Here is a 27,888-nt window from a genome sequence, read left to right as displayed (position 1 = left end):
CAGAGGACATGACTAACTCTGTTTTTAGCGGCTTGTATGAACTACACCAGAGGGACTGAGAGACACCAATGAGCATTCTGAGGAATTCAGTATGGTCACAGCAGAGTCACCTATCAGTGGCTGAGGTGGTGACAGAGCCAGCTGGACCCAAGACTCCCAAGAAATAAACTTCCTTATGGGGAGAGGGAAGAATAGAGGAAACCTTTTCTGCTCCTGGGTTCAGGTGAAAGATTACCAGCACAGTAGGTAGCAGAGCCTGCATGACCATCTAAGTCAAGTTTTGAAATAAAAATGTTTAAAGACAGTACCCAAAACCACAATATCCCACCCCAAACACAATTATTATGTATGGCAATGTAGAAAAAAAGCCAAAAAGCATTTAGATACATTTTTTCACACAAGCATTTCCAAATGAAAAAAAAAACATCCCTTTACACACAAAGCCAGTCCAAAACATGACATTTCCTAGCTAAAAGTAAACAAGTTTACACACAGATGCACATTTTTTCTTCAGGAAAATAATTTAATGGAATGTTTTTCACTGAAGGGAACTTATTTCCCCACCCTTTAAAGAATGCTGGCATCATGAGCTCCATAGAGGGAGTGCAATTCAGCAGCAAGAAAGCTCTGGTGCTTTTTGATTATCCAACTCCTATATGGAGTCCTGCTCAAGCTTCTGATAGTTAGAGTGCATGGAAGGTTAGTCATATCCATGGAAGGATATAACCCAAACAAATTGGGCTACTACAATAGTGATCCAATGTTGATCATCATATGCTGCTGGCTGAGGCTCTTTCCTGATCTCCAGGTCTCCCACATCTAGATATGACCCCCTGACTGGAGTTTTTTTTTTCCCCTAACACCCTGTACTGAGGGAGTGAGATATTTTTCAAGTAGATTCTGGGCGAAAGAAATTGATGCACTGTAACTGATGCTACTGACAGATATTAGAAGAATGCACAGGGTGACAGAAGAATGATGCTCAAGACTTTCAAACTAATGCACCACTCACATGCCCTAACCAGCTCTTCCTCATTGATTCTCAGTCTCCACCTGGAACGGTGATGTCAGGCACACACAGCATTCCTCAGCCCCACCTCCCTCACAGACACAGACCTGCTCGATCAGTTCCTGCTCCAAAGTTGGTTCTGCCACATCATGTGTCTTGTCTGTGTCTCAGTTAGGACTTGATCTCTCTATGTCATATAACAGACCACTTCATCATTACACACTTCATACGAAGTCTCTGAAATCCATGACAAAAGATGAAAGGATGCAATCCCAAGAAACAGAAACATAATTCATTATTTTATAAATAGGAATGCTTTGGTTGCATAACTTGATCTTTGTTAAAAACACCTGATAAATATCTCACAGACAAATGATTACAGTGTACTGATAAAGAAATGTCCCTCATAATACTGCCAAGTCAAAGTATAAAAAACAAAATACATGTACTGCATTTCTTTCTCTCTATTTGATGGTCAGTATTTTATGGAGGCATTTGCGATGGATATCCCATAAATTTGTTGGAAACTGGTGGAAGCATAAATGTTTAATTAATAAATTCTATGCATATTAGGGGACGGAGACTTTGGACAATGGTCCCTGAACTTTCAAGAGCTTTGTCCCTGATTTCTTGTGTCTGAAGGATGAGCAGTTATGAACTAGGGATCCTTACATAGGAACATGAGGACATACCAGGCGAGCAATCCCTGGGACCATAAGAAATCTAGCCATACACACCTTTAAGAAGACCATTTTCAAACACTTAATAGTGCTCACCTCCCACATCAAGCAGAATTGTACGTGACAACCCTGGTGTAAATTTATGTCTGCCCATCCAGTCTTAATCTAGCCTTAACGGTAGCCAAAGTAGTACTTTGCTTGACCTGTAGTGGTAACTTATTCCATAGGCTAGTTTGGGGGTCTGTAGAGCCTATGGTTTTGCAAGAAATAGGAGGTCAAATAGGACTGGGCCTTTCATGGGTCAAAAAGCAAGGCACAGGTCACCCTGCAGTAACCTGTAGGCTACTGAGTATAAGAAGAGTCGTGTTAATCTATTGGAGTAGTTGAAAGATTTAAGAACTTTAATTCTCTTGGTTAGAAATCCAGCTGAGTGACATGCTTGGATTTGTAGATATCAAAGGGGGAAATGTATTCAGTGATAGGTCTGATAAAGGAAGATTACAAAGATAGGATAACTTCTTTGGATCTTGAAGATATTCTCTTGGAAATCAACTGGGCCAGCTAGAAGAATTTCCTGACTACAGCAGAAACACAATGGCTGAATGAGAGAGAGAACTGCCCACATAAGTACCTAGGTCTCTTATGACGGTGCAAATATGTCAGAAACGCCTTTAGGGAAAATTCTGCAGTTCACATGCCCTTCACAACCAGTATCATATATATGCATACATAACCTCAATGCTACTGAGCTCACTGGAACGACATACACACAATGTGGTACACAGTTCTCAAACAGTTTTTATCTACAGTAGAAACACTGTAGAGGTCAGACCAGAGCTACTGTCTGTATATCGCTAGAGCGTTTGTGTTGAGGTTATGAGTCTGGATCTACAGCAGCATTAATTCTCAGTGGAAATATGTATAAACTACACTACCCTGGAACTTTTAAATTAGAAAGAAATTGACCAAAAATGGGATGATTTGAAGACAGAAAGTTTACTTATTCTCCTGAAGAGGTACAGAATTCTTTGATATTTGCTGAACAGGAGAAAGAAGAAACTGCAGCACTTAAGGAATTCAAGAATCACTGTCAAATCAGAAAGAATTTTGCCACTTATTAAGACATTTGATCTGTTTGGCAGTACAGGGCCTTTTACAGAACACTGATGTTTATGCTTATGAAAAAGAGTCAAAGACTGTGCATTTTCTGAGCGGTAAGACTTTCTAATAACAGATAAAATAATGTGTGGTAAAACAAATGATGAAACAAGGGTCGGGCTATACAGCTCACACCTGCAAAAGCAAAACACATAACCTAGCATTAATGTATAGATGATGCAGGTGCAAAACATTCTCAGTTTTGCCCTCTTTATTTGACATTTTACAGATTTTTAAATAAAATAGAGCATAACAAAATAATTAAATAAATGAAAACCTTTTTCTCTTGTTCATATCAGTGAAAGGATATGAGTAGCCAACCCATGCCCTATTACTATGTCTTTTAAGCACCTGAGATTGGATGCTATATGGTATCACATTTAGAGAACACTACAACACAGCCAAATGCTACAATTCATTGTAAGGTAGCTTTCTTTTAGCCAACAGTATCAAAATCAATCAAACTTCTCAAACTCTGCAGTTCCTCAATGGTTCTGCTGAACCCTGCTTGCCCAATACATATCTGGGTGTGAGAAAAGGTAATGGGGACCAATGGCCTTGTTCAAAATTTTCAAAGAATGAGCTCAATGCCACTGTATCCAACAAATCTGAGAAACTGCAGTAAGATCACAAATAAAATAAAATATAGACAGGAAAGGTTTTGTTGAAAACAAGTTGTGTATTACTTTTCTTACTTGCAGCAAAAAAATTGACATGTACTTCAGAGATGAAAGATGCATAGCTCTGAAACTTACTGAAGGCATGTAGACATTATGAGGATTTGCTGGAGTACAGTATGCACTGGCAGCAGCTTCAGCAGCCTTTGCTTCTGCTAAAAGAAACAAGAAAATGCAAACATTATATTCACATAATACTGATGTACACCCTTAAGGCAGGCCTTTACCAGAAAACAAGTCAGTCTGCAACAGTTTGTCATGTGTCTAAATAAGGAAGAGACTTGCATGAACATCATGTTACAAGGCAGATAAGAAAAAGGGAAAAGCATTCTGAAAATGTTACAACTACTATAGTATGTGAAAACTCATTTTAAGAATACAGTCAAAATAAAATGACAGGACCTTTACTGAAAACAGAGACATAGTATTGCAACTAGCTACATTACTTAATAAGTAATAAGCAAAAAGGCTATATGGAGCTACCATTACATTTTGGAAGTTGTTGTGCCTTTCGGCTTTTCCCGGTTAGGGGTCGCCACAGCAGAACTCCGGTCCGCTAATGATTGGCAGTTGATTTTTACATGCCGAGTTGCCAGCCCTGACGCACAACCTTCAATGAAGGTACGCCCATTCACGCATGTCTCCACAACATTTTGGAAGTAAACTACTTAATTTAAATAAAAAGGAACCATACTTTGAAGTGGCTGATCATACAATGTTCAACACAGTGAAGCACTCCGGAGATTTAGTATGACCTGTTACATTTATTTCAAAAGAGATGCACACATGCATAGATTAGTGGTTGAGCAGCTGCTGCAGTAGCTTCAGAGCTCAAAGGTTCAGTTCTACCTTCTGCTTCACTGTGCGTCAGATTTCAAGTTCACCCCAAGGCTTTCCTGCAAGTACAATGTGTCCTCCAAGGCAAACAGCATAGAAAGACTGGTCACTCCAAATCATCAGATTTGAGTGATATTAGTTTGATTAACTGCTTTTGGTGCATCAGCCATTTCTGTTTCTGCTTCAGATCCAATAACAGTCAATTCAAAGATGTACAAGTGTGCACTTAACTTGAAGTTGCCTCAAATTATGCACAGCATGCAGTTAATAATATAAAACAGAGGGCGCAAAGCAATACAACATTTTATACTACTAGTTGACAGTGAATTAATATGCATCTAACTGCTGGTGTGTTTTAGAACATTTTAAGGTGATAAATACTTGTGCACCTATTTCAAACTAGTGCCTTGGGAAGGTCTGCTGTCCTGTCTACAGCAGATCCTGCACATTATAACAGTTTTGGGACAAATGCCAGCCCATTATGGCCCTGAACATAAATACATTATTAAAGATGATGGAAATGTTAATCACACTGCCATCTTAATTTATTTTGCTATCTCACATAATATGCCCAGTTTCAAAGCTTTAATGAACTCACCAATGCTTTTCAAAATAAATATATATATATATCATTGACAAATTCTAATCATACTGCTGGAGTATATGGCTTTTTCAATACTAAGAAAATCTGCAATAAGATCAATCAAAATTTTTAAACAGAACTGGGACTAAAGCTCTCAGCTTTCCCATACTTCACCTAAAAAATTACTTGGTTCCTTGTAACATTTGTAATTTTATAGTAAAACAGTAAAGACTGAAGTCTACCCATGTTAGTAGTAGCATAAAATACTTTTTAATCTTCAGAAGATGAATATTCAGTTTTCCAACTGAACTACACACACACACACACACGCACACACACGCACATACACACGCACACACGCACAGCTCCTGAACATGAGTCTGTTTCTCACTGTCATGTGATAACACAATACCTAAAATATGTTTCAAATTATCTTCAATTGCTTAAACACAAAGCTTAAGGTCCTGTTCGTTTTCTGACAATTACAAAAACGGTTATGTAATTTTGCTGCAGTGGTCAAGACTGATATAGCACATTTTCTCAAATACTACTAAACTAAAGTGAGATTTCTCATAAGACCTTTAATGTACACCAACTAGTTATAATCAACTCTTGAGGTCAGTACGTAAATTATCCATTTATGAATGCAGTTCAGTGTGTTTAGCATGAGAGAATGGTATGACTAAAAGTTTCATGAATGATCTGCAGATAAAATAAATAATATGTCAGTTTCATGAACATGCAGAGTAGCAACTGCCACATATTTACTGACAACTCACTTCATCTAACACATACTGGATCCACATATGAGAGCAGCATTTTCAAAATTAGATGCTAGTCTCTCTATCCCACCCATGATCAGCAAATAGCACAACTATTACATTTCATCACCACAGTTTCATATATCAAGATTACATATGCTGAGGCATCTGGTGCTTGCCTTAGCCACACATTCAAAATTCTAACACCACACCTGCATCCAGCCCATTCTGCTACTAAGAAACACCTGCTTTGCAAGCCTGCAGCACATCCTAGAAATGTTTCAGTCACAGGAGACTCCACTGTACAGCATATGGACACAACACTCACCAGGCTGACAAGGGATAAGGTGAACAGCTGCCTCTCTGGTACTAGGATTAGGACACGTCATTGGAGCTCTTTAATATCTACACCACCTCAGATACAATTATGACCTTGTAGTTTTCCATGAGGGGGTGAACAGTACTATGCATTTCATCTTGGGAGAGTTGCAGACAGACAGTACAGTTGTGTACACTTCCCATAAATGTAGATGTTCGAGTGTATTCACTGTTGCAGTCATTACATTTGAGTAATCTGCTGGCAGATTGCCATCAGTCAGCCTGATTAACAAAGTCTTGGGTCCTGCATCGGTTGCTGTCCCTTTTTCCATGACGTCAGGTCATCAGGGGTATAAAACATGCAGCCGACGCCATTCCATCAGTTTTTCTTGCCCCAGATGTCAGGTGGCCCCCAAATGAGGAACAAATAAAATTAAAAACACAAAAAATATACCTCCAATCCCAAAAGCAAATACACCAAAAGGGCTTTTAAGCATAGTGAAAGAAAGTAGAGGTATAGCCAGAGAAACATAGGGGGCTGTAGGGAGGGTAACCAGGACTGCAGCAGTGAATGCACTCGAACATCTACATTTATGGTAAGTGTACACAGCTGTACTATGTTCTTCATGTTTCACTGTTGCAGTCATTACATTTGGGTAGATTCCCAAAGCTATGGTAGGGTGGAGGGAATTATACAGCATTAGGACCAGCTATAAGGCCCTGCAGGACAGCAGTGGCAAAGCCAGCTCTGGATTTAGAGAAAAGTGGTAAATGGTAATGTTTGGTGAACGTATGAACTGAGCTCCAGGTAGCAGCTTCTAGAATGTCCCTAGTAAGAACACCTCTGAGAAAGGCTGTAGAAATAGATGCAGCCCTGGTGAATGGGATCTGATCCCTTGGGGGATAGTTTTTCCATGGCGCATATAGCAGAAAAGAATACAATGGCTTATCCATTTGGAAATGGTTTGCTTTGAAATAGCCTTTCCATCTGCCCCTGCAGCAAATGCCACCAGTAGTTGCTCAGATTTTCTTTGAGATTTTGTTCTGTTTAACTAAAATCTAAGTTGTGTGTGTACATCCAATGAATGCAAAATCCACTCCCCCTTGTTCTGTGGATTGGGAAAGAAAGTTGGCAAAAGAATGGCCTGATTAAGAGCCACACTGGATATCACCTTAATCATGAAGGATGGACTGGTCCTGAGAGATACCCTGTCCTCATGAAAAATGATGAAAGGCTCCACTGCCATAAGAGCCTGTAATTCAGAAATCCTTCTAGCTGAAGTGACTGCTAAAAGGAAAGCTGTTTTCCAGGAGAGAAATTTTAAGTCTGCAGTAGCAACTGGCTCAAAAGGAGGGAGAGTGAGCTTTTCCGATACAAAATTGAGGTCCCAGGCAGGGGATGGAGCTTTCCTGGGTGGTCTTAAGTTTTTGGCCCCTCTGAGATACTGCTTTAGCAGAGGATGAGAGTAGAGGGGAGGTTCTGTGTTATAATGAGCTGAAAAGTTGGGAGGGTGGCCTGGGTTATGGGTGTTTGCCTTACACAACAAGTGCAAGGGGTTTGAGTCTCACAAGGGATAATTGGCTAAGCTTAAAATGGCTCGCAAGGGCAGTTAGCTTAGTACTAATCTATGAATCTATAATCTATGAAATGGCTGAGGAATGGATTTTTATGGAAGAAAAGGACAGGCCCTTGTGAAGCATCTCAGTTAAGTAATGTAAAATCTGAGGAATGTTGGGCACTGCTTATCCCTTGAGATTGATTCCAGGCACAGAATCATTTCCATTTGTCAGCATAAGATTTTCTAGTACTAGGCCTTCTCGCCTCCAAAATGACATCCATCACAGGTTTGCTGAGGGATGCTAAGGGTGAATTTAGGTGATTAGCCACGCTGCAAGATTCAAAGTTTGGAGCTGAGTGTGCAGAATTTGGTTGTTCTGCTGAGACAGTAAGTAAGATGTCTGAGGCAGTTGCCACGGTGGAAGGTGTGACACATTGCACAGGAGTGGGTACCAGTGTTGGCGAGGCCAGTCTGGAGCAATCAAAATCATTTTTGGTTTGTTTTATTTGACTTTTAGTAGAACTTTGGAGAGCAGAGGCAGAGGGGAAAACGCATAGACGGATAGGTTTTTCCAGCTGAAGGATAGAGCATCCACTTTCCAGGCTTTTTGTGATGAGTTCTTGTGCAAAATTTGTCCAACTGATAGTTCTGGGGTGAGGCAAAAAGATCTATGTCTGGACTCCCTCATTTGCGTGTCAACATGTTGAAAATCCATGGTTCCAGTTTCCATTCGTGTGGGTCCATGAGATTTCTGCTTAGTTCATCTGCCAGAGTATTCAGCTTTCCTGGCAGGAATTGAGCTTGTAGTTGTACTTGATAGGTCAAGGCCGTGTTCCACAATGCCATGGCTAGTCTGCAAAGGGGTAGGAGTGTGTACCCCCCTGCTTGTTTATGTACCACATAACCATGGTGGTGTCTGTCTTTATCATTAACTGTCCTGGATGAAGGTAGTCCTTGAAGGCTGTTGGTGCACTTTGTACAGCTAGCATTTCTTTTTGATTGATATGAAGGTGCATTTGATTTAGGCTCCATTTGCCCTGAATGCACTTCCCTGCCAGATGTGCCCCCAAGCATAGTCTGATGCATCTGTAGTTAGGGTTTGGGTGGCAGGAGGTGGTGTGAATGGCAGTCCCTTGTTTTGGTGGCAGGCCTCTGCCCACCATAGGAACTCTAGTTTCCGGCAAGGTATGATAGGAATCATTGTTTCCAGGCTGTGACAATGCTGACTCCATAGACTTTTTAAGTACCACTGAAGTTTCCTCATATGCAGTCTTGCATATGGGATTAGAAGAATGCAGGAGGCCATGAACCCCAAGGATTGCAGTATTTGCCTTGCAGAAAGCAGGGTTTTTGTGGCCACCTGTTTGAAGTAAGTCACCAAATGAATTTGCTTCTCTGGTGTAAAGAAAGCCATCTGGGCAGTTGTATTCAAGCTTGCACCCAGAAAAGCAATTTTTTGAGAGGGTACCAGTTGTGATTTATTTTGTTTATAGTGTACCCTAGACAAGTTAGAACTCTTTTTACAAACACCAGATGGTTTAGAACAGTGTCCTTGTTTTCTGCCTGAATTAGACAATCGTCCAGGTATGGATATATTTGAATATTTCTTTGCCTGCAAAATGCAATTACTGGAGCCAGGCACTCTGTAAAGACCCTGGGCGCAGTAGATAAGCCAAAGGGCAGAGTGGAGGTATCTTCTGCAAGATTCCCTGAATGGGATATGCAGGTAAGCCTCTTTTAAATCTAGAGTTGCTAACCAGGCATCTTTGCCTAGCATAGGAAGTAACTGGTGAAGAGTCAGCATCTTGAATTTTGGAATGTACAGAAAGGTGTTTAGAGTAGATAAGTCCAGAATTGGACGCCATGCTTTGTCTTTTCTGGGTACCAAGAAAAGTCTTGAATAGAAACCTTGTCCCTTTTCCTCTTCTGGTACTGGTTGAATAGCCCCCATACTCATGAGGGAAAGTATTTGTTTCTGGGCCTCTGCCCAATGATTTGGGGGCAGGTCTGGCCATTCGTTTGGAACTGGCAACGTGTGGAAATGAAATCTGTATCTCTGGGATACTATATTTAAAACCCATTTGTCCTGGGTTATAAGTTGCCAGTTTCTTGCATGAAGAGCCAGTTTTTCCCCCAAAAGGGTGGTTAATAAAAGGTAAGTGCTTGGTAAGTGTAAAGGGAAGTCATTGAGACTGCTTACCATAGGGAGGTGTCTTGTTGTTTCCAGATTTGGAAGATGAGGCACCCCATTGTTTTGTTCTGAAAGTCCCTTGTGACTGAAACCTGGAGCCTTTGGAATGTCTGGGTTTGACTTTAGTGGCATTCGAAGGAACTGGAAAGGACCAGTTCTTAGTAGGCCAGTGCCTACTAAATCTTGGAGGTTGCACTTGTAAGAAATCTTTCACAGTTTGCATAGATTTAGCTTTATCTTCCATCTTTTTTAAAACTGCTTCAGCCTTATTACGAAAGAGATGGTCCTGTTGTAAAGGAGCATCCAACAATTTTGCTTTAACATGATCAGGCAGATTTTGCTCTTTGAGCCAAGCATGCCTTCTTAGCACTGACCCAGTTACAGCAGCCCTGCAAGAGGCCTCCAAAGAATCAAAACCACATTGCAAAGTATGTTTTCCAACTTGCTCAGCTGAATGCAATAAATCCTGAAAATCTTTGTTTTCCACACAGTCAGCAATTAACATCATTTTCTGTTTAAGCAGTCCCTTGATATGCTGTTGATATTTTAGCATATGAAATTGACAGTTTAAAGCCCTGACTGCCAAGGTTGCAGAAGTGTAAACCTTCTTACCCCATCTATCCAGCGCCCTGGAATCTCTATCAGAAGGGGTAGGATTTTTTGCAGTAGAAGCCTTAATGGTTTCAGGATCTGCAACAGGATTTTTGAAAAGGAATTTGTGGGAGTCAGGAACCTTGTAGTATCTGTCTGGCTTACAAGGAGCCGGAGGCAGAGAATCAGGAGCCATACTAGATTCTGAAAAAACATCATCAACAACGTCTAGAACAGGAGGTATAGCCAAAGGCCTATGCTGAGGAAGAAGAAAATCCCCAAGTCTCTTTTTAGATTCAGAGAAATCCTGACTTTCCCACTGGAAATGTTCCCTTAAGGTATGTAAAGTTTCCCCAAAAGAAAAATCCTTAGGGGGAGAAGCAGAAGGAATGGAATATTCTGCATCAGTGTCCTCATAAATAGGTATAGACAATTCCTGTTCATTAGAAGAGTCAGAAGAAATAGAATCCTGTTCAGAAGATTCATAATCAATGTTTTGCCTAGGCCTCTTAGAAGGGGGGGGGGGGGTTGGCTACCCCTAATCAGAGTAATTAAATCTTCAGCCATTTTGATCATTTGTTTTTTAGGCATAGGGGCCTACACACGTGGCCCAGGCATTGGTTTTTAGGCATAGGTCGAGATTTTGGCCTTAGTTTTGGAGATGGCGTCGGTCTAATATATAGATCTGTAGGCCTGAAAACACCCTCAGAAGCCGGTGCCTGCACAGCGGCTCTGGATCCATCCAAGGTAGAGACATCCGCGGGTTCCATCTGCGAATCAGAAGTAGCGGGTATCATGGGCTGTGAAAGCGCCTCACTGAGAACCGGCGAACTGGCAACTGGCTTAGGAGAAGCATCGTCGGCAGTTTTGGACCTCAATGGCCTGTCTCTGTCTTTTTCTTTGCATTTTTTTTGGTATTCCAATAGTCGGATTGCTAACCAATGACATTTCTGGATAATTAAAGCATGAGCCAAAATATTTAGAAGCAAAAATGTACCGACGTTTGATAGTGCACTGATTAAATAAAGCACAAAACCGACAGCAAGGTACGTTGTGGTCAGGGCCTGGGCAAGGAATACAGTACAAATGAAAATCCTTATGAGGTATTTGCTTCCCACAAGTAGTGCAACTATTAACTTTTAATGACATTGGTAAGGAGCAAGAAAAAGTTTCCCCAACGGGGTACTTAGCTTTTTAGTTGAAGACTTCGATTCTGAAACTCGAAAACGAAAATTTCAGGAGTCGGCTGACCGGCACTTGCAAACTGCTTCTGCTTCAGGCACCACATGGCAAGAAAGACTGATGTAATGGAGTCGGCTGCATGTTTCATACCCCTGATGACCTGACGTCATGGAAGAAGGGACAGCAACCGACGCTGGACCCAAGAATTTGTTAATCAGGCCGACTGAGGGCAACCTGCCAGCAGATTACCCAAATGTAATGACTGCAACAGTGAAACATGAAGAACATATGGACAAGCTCTCTACCCATGTCTTTGAAGAAGACAAAGCCCTGGCATGGAGCAGCATTTTACTTTCTCCAAACATGCTGCTTAAATTCAAGAATAACCAATTGGCTCCAATAAGTTGCCAGTAAATTGGTGTCACTGCAGAGGGATGTAGTGTGTATCTGCTTGGGTTGAACTGGTCAACAGAAGCAACCCCATTACTTTGCCTGAGCTGTCCTACACCTTCACCTTTCTATCCTTATTTTTTTGCATACTGGCTAAAACATTTGCTACCCTCATAGCACCTTTTTTAAGGCAGAGGTCACTTGACAGAGATCTCATCATATGAAATTTCAATCTGGATAAAATCAAGACAGCATTAATGAATGCCATGAGCCTGAACAACATCTTTGAACATAAGGCCTTCCTTACCATTGAAGACATCAGAGTTATCTACAATTACAGAAACCTGGTGAAAGCACTGTAATAACTCTGCCTCACTTCCAGGACAAAATGCCTATCATGTGTTCTGATTCACTCGTAACTGTGGGGGGAGTTGTTTTTCTAGTATCAAACATGAACAGGACCTACCAGAAAGGTTCCCATACCCAGTAGGAGGGCATATCTGGTTCTGTACCTGCTGTGCACTAATGCATGAAAGGAGATTCTCTAATGAGCCTGCGTGAGCTGAATTTCCTACCGAGAGTACAGCTTCTGAGATCAAAATCACTGTGCCTCAAAATCTGAGCAAACATAATTCACAGAGGTCAAGTGTAATCTTCATAAGAAGTCTTGCAGAATGCCTTTGGTATACATAACTCAACAACTGCAGAAAGAGGAGGGCTGGGCCTATCATATTGTTTGTTTCTGAAAATAGATAATTTGTAGTCTGAAAAAAAGTGGCTTTCTGAAAATGAAAAGAACTTATTCCTATAATTATTTCGCTGAAGTTCAGTTTAGATGATTTGCAGTTTACTGACCTTCCAAAAACAGCTAGCATGGTGCAAGTGTCAGCCCCTGCTTCTTAAAGACTTCAACATAAATGAAAAGCTCAAAGCCAATAATCAGACAAAGGCAGATGCATACTCCTTCCATATGCACTTAACATGTGCAGCTATTAATGCCACACAGTTTCAAAAGCCCCTGTGGCACTGTGCATACCAAAAGGAAGGTGAAAAAATGGCAATATATATCCCATATTAACAAACAGTAAGACAGTGCAGTTATGTGAGGCACTTGCCATAACTGAACTAACAGCTGAATCTTCCTCTTCTTCAGCGTTATGGGGGGGGGGGGCACGGATGACATTTCATAAGAACTGGCAGTGCAGTCCCTGGCAATTAAGCTGAGTTAGCTCTCAATCACTAGTTTTTGTGCGACTAGGCACTTAGCTGTGTTACTATGTACAATAAGGCTGCAAAAGGTTTTGTCACTATTTATAAAATATGCAAATGATCCCAACATCAACATGGAACTGAGACTAACAACAATAAAGTTAGGAAAGATGTGGGAAACTGAAGAATTGTGGAGGGTATTGAAACTGAGATGACAAGAATGACAACCACCTACTGCTAAGTGAGTACCTAACACATCTGTACTTCATTATTTCATCATCCATGTCTTCACAATTTTAAACATGCTTGGCCAAAATACCAAATTATGAATACAAAATTCAAATACAGGTCTCAGATAACCATCCCTTGACCAAAGCTGTAGCATGCCCATTAGCCTTAAGCAGTTTGATCTATAACATTTGCTAAGCATACTGACCATAGACAAAGCAGTTCCTTTGGAGATGGCAACTGCCAGATTCCCATAAGAAAGCCACCAAGGTTGTTGCATCACTAATGAAATGGTCCCTGTTGGAACCTTAAAGTGGCCTTCATACTGGATCTCAGCAAAAATAAATAAATGAATAAATAAATAAAACATAAGCAGCCATCAATCTAGAATAAAAAAAAGATTTGTTTACCGGTACCACCAACAGGACACATACAAATGTGATAAAAAGTTAATACTTCTTATCTCATAGAGCTGCATGGAAAAAAGCCAGCTCCTAGAATCCATAACGTAAAACAAGTATTCACCTGGACTTTTAAGATAAGTATAAAGGCAAAAAAAAAAGGATTGTTTAATTCAGGGCAAAATTCACCATCACTTTAGTTTTAAAGATGCTAGGTAAATAAAAACAGATAAACAAAACGGCAACAGAAACTTATAGGAAAATAGGTATCCGGTTTAATTACTGGGGTATACATAAATGATGTAATTGGCCAGTCTTACAGAACATCTTAGATTTGCACCTCTGAGTTGGAGTGCAACAACTGCCTCAGAAGATATGGCCAAAGCATGGTTTGGTAATTTTTAAAATATTAAAGCACCTTTCAAGAAACATAAGTGCAAAGTTTTTTGATCGAATAATAGCTCTCATCACTTACCTTTCCATTTCATTTCACGTTACTGTTCTGTATTGATGGTTTATTTTGTGTATTTCAGTTATATGATAAACTTATGTAATTGTTCACAAGTTTTGGTTAAATATGTTTTAATTACTGCAGCATTGCTAAATATGGTTTCATAGATGTGACATGAAAAGAAAATAATTTTCCAAAACATGAATTTTAAAGACAAAATAGTATGGTGACACTGAGAGCTTATCATTGTTTCTAATACAAAATTAAAGTCCCAGTTGTACTGATTAGGTTTCCTACAAGGATTAAGACGAAGAGCATTTTCAAAGTAACATCTTAACATTGGGTAAGAAGCTAACGAGTCTTAACTCACTCCCTCCAGTTCAGATCTTTTGAGCGTGTACTTTGAACTCCCAGTGGGTGTGGCTTGAGCCTTTAAAAAATGTATGTTATCACCTTACTGTTCAAACAAATATTCATACCTCTGGAACCGTGTTACTAGAAATCTGCAAATGGCAAACTCTTCAGGATAATTTAATCTTTATACTCGTGACATTCATTCAATCTGATGCTTTAAAAAGGATTTTATAAGCCAAAATAAAGGGAGTGAATATTAATTTTGTAATGTTGTATAAACTGCTTATGATATCTCAATAACTATAATGATGCCTTAATTTCACTGGTCAATGATTGTAATTGGTTAATTTGGGAGGGTATTTAAGTTGTTATTCATTATTTGATTGTTACAGCTCTGATGATGCCTATGGAACCTGAGGTGAAAGCGCTTAGTTGTGTTATTTGCCTACATTTGTATGATTAAAGTAGTTTTTTATCTCTAGTCGAGTGTTGCGACATTTTTTATCATTTTTTCATATGAGGCTAAGCAGTTCTCTCTGTGTTATCCGAATGTTAAGATATTTAGAGAAATATGAAAATTATTACAATACAAATAAACAGTGTACAAACAATATTCATTACCTCTTTAGCTGCATTAGACAAGAGGTCAGATATCAATACAGTTGTGTTTGCCATCATGTATGTCTTAAGATGAAATCTTCTGATACCTTGTACGTAGCATGATTTTGGTAGTATTAATGCAAATATGAACCAGCAATATTTGATGCCTAGCGTCATCAGTAGGAGTTAACTATAGAAATGCCTGGAGGCTGTAATGAGTTAATACAAGACAAAGCCATCCCCCTTGGAAAGCAAGTCAGACAGATAAAGAGCGTGATAAGTACTTGGATATAAATTAAATTACTAGCAACATATCAATGGGAAAACAAAACATCAATGAGGAAACATTTTCCATTTTGATAAATATGTCCTAGCAGCGGGCTTTTAAACAACACCTTCCCTTGATGATAAGTACAGTCGTATACATAAACTTACTGTAACAGTAGATGCTTGAATCACTACTGCTACAGTAGCGTTAGCTATAGGGATTTAACCTGCTATGGACAGAAAACCATTCCACTTTCAAAGATTCAAGGGCACCTCTCATGCAACCAAACCGTCAGACAGACCATACAGAGCTAAAGAATATGAGTGGTTTGGGTGCCAAGCCCTTCAGAGCTTTCATGCCAACTAAGACAGGGAAGCTTGGGCCCTGAAAATGTCAAAGCTAGGAAAGTAAAAAATAAAAATCCTCACTCTAGCAACAAAAACAAAAAATTAAGCTGGCTGAAGGTAGGGAGCGGCTACTGCAGAACTGACTATTCCAACATCTAGTCCTACAAGTTTACTTACACAACTGTACCATGTTCATCATATTGATCACGGCTGCAGTAACCGTAGCTATGCGGGTAGCGTACCATAATGAGGAGGAAGGATGATGGCCCAGATGTCTCTAGAGTCTGGTCCTAGCAAAGGCTGACATTGTCCAAGGGAAATAATCTAGTTTGTATTGCTTTATAACGGTCGGTGCAGAGGACCAAGTTGCTGCTTTTAGAAAACATATAGAATCCACTCCTATCCGAAAAGGCACTGATGAAGCCAAGGTCCTGGTAGAGTGTAACTTGGCCCCGCCTGGAATTACCTTATTGTCATTAGCATAATAAAAGGTAATAGCATGAGCCAATCATTTGAAGATGCACTGTATTAACACAGGTTGTCCTTTTTTTTACCTTCATAAGAAATGAATAATTGATCGGAGTTCCTGAAAGTTTTAGTTCTGTGAAGATAATATCTGGGTTGTCTGTGGACATGTAGAGTATGGAGACTCCTTTCTCCCTTGATTTTAGTCTCTGCATAGAAGGCTGACAGAAGGATAGCTTGGCTCCAAGTGTTCTCGGATACCACTTTAGGCATAATGGAAGGAATAATTCTTAAGGAAACAATATCTTTGCGGAAAATGATGTAAAGGTTGACCCACCATAAGAACTTGCATTTTAGACAATCTCCTTTCAGACATCAGAGCAACCAGGAAAACTGTTCCCCATATTAAGAACCTCAATTTAGCCTGATGATCAGGTTTGAATGGATCAAGAGTTTACCTTTCTAAAACAAAGTTAAGATCCCAAGGAACAGCCACCAATTTTCAAGAAGCATGGTATGTAGCCTTCCTTTCAAAATAATTTTGATTTGAGAATGCAATGAAGGGGGAGGATCCAAGGGCCGAAAGGATGAAATGTCAGAATATCAGAAAAATGAACCTTGCTGAAGGAGTAAGAATGTCAGAAAAATGAACCTTGCTGAAGGAGTAAGAAATACTAGAAGATAATACACAAAATGGGTAGAACCACAGAAATACTAACCTTAAAATGGTCCCGGTTCTTTTTCTGGCACCAAATATCTTCCCTTTACTAATATATGATTTCCTTTTAACAGGTTTTCTTGCCTCATTTAATATCTGCTGCACATCCCTAAGAAATAGATGCCTAAAAGGTTTTAAAATTCTATCATCCAGGCAGTAAGATGGCATTTTTTCAAGTTTAGGATGTATCACAAATGCCCCTGTCCTCTGCGAATAGGTTTAGTCTGTGAAAAGTGGGAATCCTGTTGTAACTCCCAAGGAAGGATAGCAGATATTGACTGGGCCAGAATGGAGTTACCATAATGATCTTTGGAGAGACCTACTGAATATTCAATATGGTCCTGGATATCAATGGAATATTCCTGTCCAAGGAAAAAGAGAATGCATCTGACTTCCATCCCTTGTTGCATGAAGTCCTGGAACAGAATTTTCCTGGATCCGTTCCTGGAATACCTACCGATCCAGTTTCCATTCATGAGGGTCTGTACTGGTCCTGTTCAGCTTGTATATCAAAAAATGTTGCTCTGACGATGGGATGTAAGATGCCTGTAGAGTAAGACTGTGCTGAAATGTTATATCAGAGGACACCATGGCTAGTCGGCATAAAGGCTAAAATCTGGTTCCTCCAAATTTGTGTGCAACATTACTCTGGTGTTGTCTGTGAGCAGTTTTAATGGTACTGGGAGCCACAGATTACTGAGGCAGTTGAACGTATTTATTACTGACATCTTTTTTACGTCTGTGTTTTGGTCTGTCTTCTTTGTTCTGAAGACCCTGAAGCTTCACCCCCATTGATACTGCTCCACAGGGCAAGTCTAAGGCATCTGTAAAGACTGTACTGAAGCTGGAAGGGAAACTGGGAGACCTGGATTCAGATGAAACTGGTCCCCCCACAAAAGTAATTACTTTTTTACAAATCCCAGTACAGAAATCTGGAATGTTAGCACCATACTAATTTTAGGTACCATTGATTTTTCCTAACGTGGAGTCTGGCTAATTGAATCAATAGATTCATGGATAGTACAGTTGTGTAAGTTGAACTTACCAGAATCAAATCCAACTATGCTCCTTGGTTGACTAAAGAGACTAGACCCTCTTGAAAACTAGAGACAAAGTCTGGGCTCAATGGCAAAAAAAAAAAACTAGATCCCATGCTTCAAAGTTAATGTACCTAGAGCTAAGAAACATATAAAAAAAATGGCGAAGCAAGATAAAATATACTACTACCATAATGTTGTTATGTCTTTCGGCTTTTCCCAGTTAGGGGTTGCCACAGCGGAACTCCGGTCCGCTAATGATTGGCAGTAGATATTTACGTGCCGAGTTGCCAGCTCTGACGCACAACCTTCAACGAAGGTATGCCCATTCACACATGTCTCCACACAGAAGATGCTTTAGCTGAGAATCGAACAGGACAACGTCCTATTGTGAGGCGACAACGCTACCGCCTCTACTACTACCATAATATACAAATGAAATGCCAAAACAATTTTCAAAAGTTTTAGTCAGCCATTAATTACATTCTCCTTCCAGATGAATGTACTATTCCCTCACTAATCACTACATATACTTCTGAAAACATAGCCACCCAATTTAACAAATTCTTCACAGATTCCATCCTAGCACTATCTAATTCTCATATCTCCTCAATCTCTGTCTTATCTTCTATGGCTTCAAATAATGAAAATGCCTTTACCTTACAATCTGTCTCCATAAATACCATTAAAAAACTGCTAAAAAAAATTTAAAACCCACCACTTTAGCCACAGATAAGCTTCCTTCAGAATTTCTGAAAACTGCTGCTGACATAATAGCTTACCCAACTGCCATTCTCATTAACCGTTCCATATCCGAAAACCTAGTCCTAGAGATCTGGAACATCTCCCACGTTATTCCACTGCATAAGGGTGGTAATTCTAAAGAAAAGAGTATATATTGCCCTATTGCTATACTTTCCCCTCTATCCAAAATTCTAGAGAGGTGTATACACACACAAATCATGGGCTACCTCAATACACACAAACTTTTAACAGACACACAACGTGGGTTCCGACCTTCTCATAGCACCAATATTGCTCTTATGTCATTCACCCATACAGTAAATAACCACAAAAATAACAGGCAATATGTATCCACAATTTTCCTTGACCCTTCAAGGCCTTTGATATGGTTAGTCATAGCAAACTTATTACTGCTCTTTCAGAACTAAATCTTAGTAATAACACCATAAGCTTGTTCCAAGGCTACTTAACAGCCCATCAGCAGGCAGTTCAATGGCAAAAGAAGCTTTCTACTCACTTGGGGTTCCTCATGGCTCCATTCTTGGCCCCTTACTGTTCTCCATTTTCACAAATAACCTTCATACTTCTAAACACAACATGCCTCAATCATCCAATATGCGGATGATTCCATATTAATTTGTGCGGCACCTTCACTCCAGGAACTTCAGCTATTAACCCAAGATGCCTTTCTGTCTGTTAAGAAATGGCTTACTGACTTGCAACTAATACTAAACCTTAACAAAACAAAATGGTTAGTCATAGCAAACTTATTACTGCTCTTTCAGAACTAAATCTTAGTAATAACACCATAAGCTGGTTCCAAAGCTACTTAACAGCCCGTCAGCAGGCAGTTCAATGGCAAAAGAAGCTTTCTTCTCACTTGGGGTTCCTCAAGGCTCCATTCTTGGCCCCTTACTGTTCTAATAACCTTCATACTTCTTAAACAACATGCCTCAATCATCCAATATGCGGATGATTCCATATTAATTTGTGCGGCACCTTCACTCCAGGAACTTCAGCTATTAACCCAAGATGCCTTTCTGTCTGTTAAGAAATGGCTTACTGACTTGCAACTAATACTAAACCCTAACAAAACACAACTCATGATCTTCCACCCTACCAGACACACTACAGACATTCCCTCATTTAACATATCTCACAATGACACTATTATCTCCCCTGTTACACACACAAAACTATTGGGAGTGCAAACTGACTGTAGCGTGAAATTTGACATCCACAACTCCTTGACTGTAAAGAAAGTTCACAAAAAATGGTTATTCTCTATAAAAACAAATGTTTTCTCACAAAAGACACCAAGGCCACATTAGCACAGACACACCTTGTCTCAACACTCCTCTGTGCCTCTCCAATCCTAATAGATCTCAGAAAGTCAGATATAACAAAACTGGAGTCATGCTACAACAAAAGTGTTAAGTTCGCCACTGATACCCCCTACAGAACTCACCACTGCCAAGCCCTAAAACAGCTCAACTGGCTGGAACTCCCTCAGCTCCTTCTTTACAACCAACTTACATTAGCCCACAAAATTCTCCATCACTACAAAATCTACTACAGCCCTATCCCAGCAACAGGGTAGTATGATCAAATAATAAAGCCCTTCTCAAAGTAACAAAAGTAAACAATACAGCAGGGGCATCCCCCCTCTCTTATTACATTGCCAAAAAATGGAATACCCTTACCCATTGACATAACATCAAATACCTCCTTAGTTCACTTCAAAAGATCACTAAAGACACACCTGGCAGGAAAATGGCTCTGTAACTGTATCAGTCCAGGCTAGACCAACACCCTCATCTCATTTAATACCCTATTCCTATCTTTCATACCATCTATTACAGCGACTCTCATACAAACCTTCACTGTGAATGTTACAGTAACTGAACTCTTGTTGGAAAAGTCTACATCTAAATGTCCTACTTTTATTTGATTCTGTTCTGTTATAGACAATTTCTATATAAATGATGTTAATAACTGTACATAGTGATGTGACTTTATAGACCTTGAAACTTGTATTATACTGCACTTAGTGGTGTGTAAAGGAACTTGTCAAACTCATTGTCAAATGTAATGTCTCTTAAATGTGGAGCTTTTCTCCTCGGGCCATCAGTGAAAAAGGACTCGTGTCCAGTCAGACTTTCCCATTTACCAAAACTAAAATAAAATAAAAATAAAATAACTATAACTGGGAGGTAGATGGACTTGCAAAGCTTGATGTGGACCTAGAGAAGGAATCAAGCTTATAGTGAATTGTAAAAGTATGTACAGAGGACCAAATATTAGCTTCTAGAATCCAACCTTTTGCAAAAAGCCATAGATGAAGCCAAGGTTCTGGAAGAGTGGTTATTGACCCTGGCTGGAATTGTTTTGTTATGATGAGTACAACAAAGCTTAAAAACCTTAGACAACCATTTGGAAATACTCTGATTTTACACAGGTTGTTCCTTCTTACCTGCACAAAAAATGAACTAATTCAAATATCTGAACGATGTAGTTCTGTCAAGATAGCACCGGAGTTGTCTATGGACATCCAAGGAGTGAAGTATATGTTCTCTCTCATTTTTGGGTTAAGGAAAGAAAATTGGGAGATGAATAGTTTGGCTTGAAGTAAACTCAGATACCACTTTAGGCATAGTAGAATTAGTTCTCAAAAAAAAAATGTCCCTATGGAAAATGAGAGGTGGTTGACTCACCATGAGAGTGTAAAACTCAGATACCCTTCTTGCAGAGGTCAGAGCAATGAGTAAAACTGTTTTCCATATTAAGAACCTCAAGTCAATCAGATGAGCTGCTTCAAATGAGGCAAGTTCCAAATTCAAACTGCAACTCAGAAACAATTATAAACTATGTTAAACTGTTGTAAAACAAAATATTCTTACATGGAAGTAACAAAAATGAACTTTTAATCACCATACAGTTTAGCGCTTTTGTCCAAGACATTCAAGGACTTCATCAGAACAAAAGAACTGGCACATAACACATGTTTAAATAACATTCATAATTAGTTGACATCATCAATCAATTAAAATCCACACTGATTTAAGGAAACAAGAAGTAAAACATTCACATTTTACAAAGTAATGAAACATTAAAATACTTAATGCATAAAAAATAGCTTCTCAGTTGCAGTCCGAAATGGGAACTGTGTCTTTTTAGTGTGGTTTTGGAGTTCTGGATCCATAGATTGGTTACCAAATTTTTTTTTCATTTAATGAAGTAGAGCACCACAACTATGTCCCAAATGGACATGTTTGATGAGCTTACTGCTGGCATTGGGAATTTAACCTTACTAGTACAGTAACTAACACAGCAAGCTGCACAGTAGCTGCATACTGAGCCGAAGTTCCAGGTTTGAACAGGAATGACAGACTCCCACTGTAGCACAAAGCTCCAATCACTTTTGTAGAGTTGGTTGTGAGTTGCCACGGCAACCACCTAATAGCGAATCAATGGGTGAGTGAAGTTACATGAAAACAGGAAGCAGTAACCTCCGCGGAGACGTTAGTGCAGTGGGAAACCAGAGAGTGGTTAATACGAGAGAATCATTACACCATTAGCAAGAAGCCCCATGTTTATTGAAAGAGCTCTTTGTGGAGAACAGTATTAAACTTTTCCATGAAAAACTTCTTAAATACAGGAAGTTCCAACTGGAAAATGTATATTTTCATGAGTGCATCAGGTTTGGGAGAATAACCAAAGGCTTGAGGACATGGAAATTACCAAGTGGTTTATAGTCAGGTACTGAACATTATAAACAGTTTATTATTTTAATTGATAAGCATTGATTTGAACTGATGGAATTGATCAAGTTCAATTTACAGGAGATGGACTTTTTGTTAAAGGACACTAATGAACTGGACAATAAATTAAAAAAATGACTAGGTGTTTGATCTCCATAAGGAAAAATATGATGAGGTGTTTGTTGATGTGGATAGGATGGTTAACGTAATAAAAAGCAGGAAAGAAAAAAGTTACATAGGGACAAGGTTAAATATGAAAATGGGAAAGCCTACCCTGTACCTATTAATGATTATGATGTATGGTGTTGAAGGAACACATGATAAGATGGCAAATTATGTTAATGCTAATTTTGGTGCTGATCATTTTTTTTTTTTTTATTTTGAAGATCCCTACATTTTAACTCCCCTTTAGGAACCCACCAGGTGTGGAGATCTGAACGGATAAGAAAACAGGGCCAGAATGTTTCCAGGAGGGAACTGAACTATCAAAGGAGGGGGATTCATTATCGACAACAATATATGAACTGAATAATACGATTATTGTGGATAAAGATAGTAATAATTTTTTTAATATATAATTATATTGATGTGAATTTTGAAAGAAAACATGCAAATTTATTTGAAAAAGGTTTGAATTTTGTCCCTAGAAGAAGTGTTAATATGGCTAACCTCCTCAAAGATTTAACGCTACTTACTAGAAAATTAAATTTAGGTCTGTGGTTAGAAATACTCAACTCCCAGATAAAATACATTTTCATCAGTCCAGCCTTTGTAACATCTCTTGAATTCACAGGTTTCCTTATTCAAAAAAATGTACAAATCTGATATTAGGAATGGAATGGGTAATAATAAAAATGTAAAAATGAAATTCAACCTGAATAAAGATGAATATGAACTATTAAATCAGGTCTGTAGTAATAAGACCATTAGAGTAAAGAAACTTGACAAGGGTGGGTGGGACGGGGGGCTTGTGGTGTGGAATGTGATTATGTCAACATAATGAAAAAGATACTTAGCACTGATACATATTGTGAAGTTTCTATCAATGAGAACAATGCATCATTTGCTAAAATACACAGTTTGCTGTATGAATTTTTAATGGATGGGCTAATAGAGGGGGACCTTTACAAAGTGTTGTTAAACTCTCAGTATTTGATATCCAGAATCTTTAGAATACTCAAGATTCATAAGAGCCATAACAATCTACCACTAAGGCTCATAGTGAGTGCACCAATTCTAAAACCTACCCATTGGCCAAACATATTGATTTTTTGTTGAAATATGTTCTGATCAATCACACCTGTGTACTTAAAAACTCATGGGATTTTTTGATGTTTGTTACTCCAGATTTATATATGGACAATCTTATCTTTGTAACAGTGAATATCAAGGATTTATTCACTGTTATAACCCACAAAATAGGTAACCATTGGGAGCATGAATACCTGGCTAAGCATACCAAATGGGCCAACTCTGAAATTTATAAAGTGATTACCTTATTAGAAGTTGTGTTACGCTTTGTTTATTTTTTTTATTTTATTTATTATTTTGGTGTCTGCTGACTGCGAATGTCCAACTGAGCCATAACCCATTTTCAGCAGAGACCTGGGGGAAACCCCCTCCAGAAATTCAAGCAAACAGAGAATAACAGTTGAAGGTTAAAACAAACAGCAAATATACAATTAGTATAATTAAGTAAATAACAGAGAATCATTTGATATATAGTTCAACAATATGTGGATTTTAAGGGAGTGAGGAAGATACTAATATCAATGTATGGTGAACACAACTACTGCAAGTAGTGTATGACGGCTGCAGACAAATTTCCTCAAATTAATGAAAGTATTCCGTATAGATACTATTTTATGACTTACTAGAATTATAACATATTTTATTTAGTATTTCCTTAAATCAGTGCGGATTTTAATTGACTGATGGTGTCATCTAATTAATTGTGATCTGAATTTTATTTAAACGTGTTATGTGCCAGTTCTTTTGTTCTGATGAAATCCTTGAATGTCTCTGATGAAAGCACTAAACTGTACGGTCATTAAAGGTTCATTTTGTTACTTCCATGCAAGAATAATTTGTTTTACAGCAACTCAACATAGTTTATAATAGTTTTTCAGTTGCAGTCCAAATTTGGAACTTTTAGTGTGGTTTTGGAGTTCTGGATCTGTAGTGTGTTTGGTTATCAAATGGAACAAGTGTTGCCTTCTCTAAAATGAAATTAAGATCACAAGGAGAGGCCACACAGTTTTCTTGAAAGCCTCTTATGCAAAACTGCTTCCCACAACATGCTGATATGAGACTGCATAGAAAGAGGAGTATCAGTGGGCAAACATGCTGAAATGGCTGATAAATTAACCTTGACAGCAGAATAAGAAATGCCACAGGAAAGTAACTCACATAAATATTTTAAAGCCAGAGAACAACTAGTCTTGAATGGGTGTCGGTTATGTCAGTGGCACAAACTTAAAACCTCTTTCATTTGCCAATGTAAGGTTTTCTAGCAACTGGCTTTCTTGCTTCCATTAGTACCTGCTACACATTCTGAGTAAACAGGTGCCTAAAAGGAACTAACACCTATCATCCAGGCACTCAACTGAAGATGACAGATGCCAGGGGGTATCAAACACACCTGCTCTTGTTTAAGCAGATCCAGTCTGTGAAGAAGCATGTGGTAACTGCCACTGGCCATTTCCAAAAGAAGGGAAAACCACTGTTGCTTAGGTCAGAAGGGAGTCGCCACAGTGATCTTGGGGGATACCTTCTGAATTTTCAGAAGTACCTTGGATATTAGTGGAAAAGGTGGAAAACCATAAAGGAACATTCCTGTCCATGGGGAAAAAAGTATCAAACTTTCAGGCCTTCTTGCATGGAGTACTGGAACAGAATATTGTCAGTTGATTGGTTGGAGAGGAGGCAAAGAGGTCTAACTCAGGAATTCTCCACAGATGGATCAAATCTTGGAAGACCCCGATCTAGCTTCCATTCATGAAGTCCTGCCGGTGTCCTACTCAGCTTGTCCGCCACACAATTTTGCTCTGACGGAATGTAGGATGTCTGTAAAGTGAGACTGTGCTGTGAAGCTACAGCCCAAACTAACATGGCTAGCCTGCCAAGGGGGCTACAATCTGGTTCCACCTAGCTTGTTGATGTACCACATTGAATGTGGCATTGTCTGTAACCACTTGAAGTGGTCCTGGTGACCAAAGATGGTTCAGAGAGTTGAGTGCCTTGATCAGGGCAAACATTTCCTAGATATACATATGCTTGAATCTGTCCTTGGTGTCTCACACACCCTTGCACTTTTATCCCTCCTGAAACTGCTATCCAAACAAACACCAAAGTATCTCTGGTAAATGTCTGCTCTGGAGCAGGGAGGGAGAAGAGGAGATCTGGACTTAAAGATATCTGTTGTTTCTACTAAAACATTTGTTCTTCTGACAAACCCCAGCACTGGAATTTGAAAAGATAAGAGGGTGCTGGGACCAAAGAGATTTCAGATACCACTGTATCTTTCTCATGTGGAGTCTTGCCAGGGGCATCTTGAGAATCATAAATGCCACTAGACCCCCAAATCCTGAAGTATTCCCTCACTGTGAATGAAGTCTGAGTGGAAAAACTCAGAAATAGATTGAAATAAAGATCTATTTTTCCTGTGGAAGAAAAGCTCTATGAACTGAGGTCTCTAGCTGTCATCCAAAGGAACACAATCCTATGTGAAAAAGTCAAGAAAGACTTTTGAATGTACACTTGGAACCCCATCTTGTGTAAGACATCTCTCACCCAGGTGAGAGAGATTCCTGACACTTTGAAAAGGACTCTTCAATGATAAACAACCCATCTAAATATTTAGAAATGTGGATCCTCTCTAATCTGCAATAAGCTACACATGGAGCTAGACACTTTGTGAACACTCTTGGTGCAGTGGATAGTCCAAAGGGTAAATCAGAGAACTGATAATGTGATCCAGACACACAATACCCTAAGAAATGTCAGAAGATTGGATGAATAGGGCTGTGATGATAAGCATCTTTTATGTCTAGTGTTACCAGGAAACTTGAAAGAAGAGTTAACAGGTTGTGAAATGACATCATTTTGAATTTGGGCACTGTCACTCGTCTAGTCAGGATACAATAGACGAAACTTTGGTGGTTCTGTTCAAGCAGCTTTATTATCTATAAACACATCAGGATTTAGGTAAACTTTTATATACAAACTAGCCATTACACTCATATATGCTCACTGTCTGGCTGCACTCTCAAAATGGCACTGAAGCTAGCACGTGCTTGCTATTTATATGCATGTTTAGTCCTTGAAACGCTTCTTAAAGATATAGCACACATGCTCTGCTCTACATCCTCCCTCTTTGAGAAATAGGTTCTACAGTATTGACAATATCAGTTGACATGCAACCAATAGAAATAATTCTGTCATGCAATTATACAGAACTAGATACACATATATACAATCAAGTCCAGGTTGCTGTGTATTAAACACTAGGTCTGGAAATATGACCAAAACGTGTGACATAAAATTTAGAATCAGATTTAGCAACTGGGACCGTCTCTGCTGAATGAATGTTCAACTTTAGGAACATTAGGAACATCATCAGAAATGGAAGTAGAAGTTAAGACACGTCCTGCAACAGAAACATTGTCTGGATTGCTCTGAGATCTAGGGTCTGCATCACAGGAACAATGCTGCGATATTGATTCTGGTACAGGAAGAAGATGTCTGCAATTTCTCCTGTACTCCACACCCTCACATTCTACAAAGTATGATCTTGGCTCGGTACAAATACCTGTCACTTGACCAATCCTGTTGAAACCTTTCGCCGTTTGTATCCTGACTCTCTCTCCTCCTTTCAATGGAAGAAGAAATCTGCTCGATTTATCATAGCTGGACTTCTGGAAACCATGCTTCCTGAACAATTGGGCAATAATGATTCTGTTGTTCTTAGCATTAGGCCTCAACAAACAAACTAATATGCAGTTTTGTTCTGGTTTGTCTGGATAGAAGTGTCTCAGCAGGTGAGGCAAGCACATCATCACTGGGTATGTTTCTGAGATTAAGTAAATTCAAAAAGACGTCGGTATTGTCGAACTTTGACCTTTCAAGTAATTGCTTTGCATTCTGTACTGCAGGATCGAGTCTATTTATTTATTTATTGCATTTGTTTACCGGGAAAGTCTACTGGGCCTTGGAGAGCCCATTTTCAGTGGAGGCCCGGGGAGAAAAGCTCCACATACAAATTATACAGAAAATAAATTTCCGTTACATAAATGGCTAGAGGCTATACTTTACAGTTTGTACAAAAATACAATTTAGTTACATGAATGCTTAGAAGGCTATACAGTAGC

General features: G+C 39.2%; 1 protein-coding gene across 2 annotated transcripts in view; it reads right to left on the bottom strand.

Moving 5' to 3' along the window:
* The window catches only part of WBP2 (WW domain binding protein 2), a 524,763-nt gene that overhangs the window by 63,589 nt on the left and 433,286 nt on the right, over nt 1–27,888 (bottom strand). For both annotated transcript variants that reach the window (XM_044077224.1, XM_044077225.1), the window contains exon 7: nt 3,603–3,679. In XM_044077224.1, the coding sequence (XP_043933159.1) occupies nt 3,603–3,679 (77 nt within the window). The remainder of the gene's footprint in view (nt 1–3,602; nt 3,680–27,888) is intronic.

The sequence above is a fragment of the Protopterus annectens genome, chromosome 7.part0 (assembly GCF_019279795.1).
Source record: "Protopterus annectens isolate FY-2018-M chromosome 7.part0, PAN1.0, whole genome shotgun sequence".
Lineage (NCBI taxonomy): Eukaryota > Metazoa > Chordata > Ceratodontiformes > Protopteridae > Protopterus > Protopterus annectens.
Note: the sequence above shows the minus strand (reverse complement) of the source record. Positions and strands in the feature narration are given on the sequence as shown.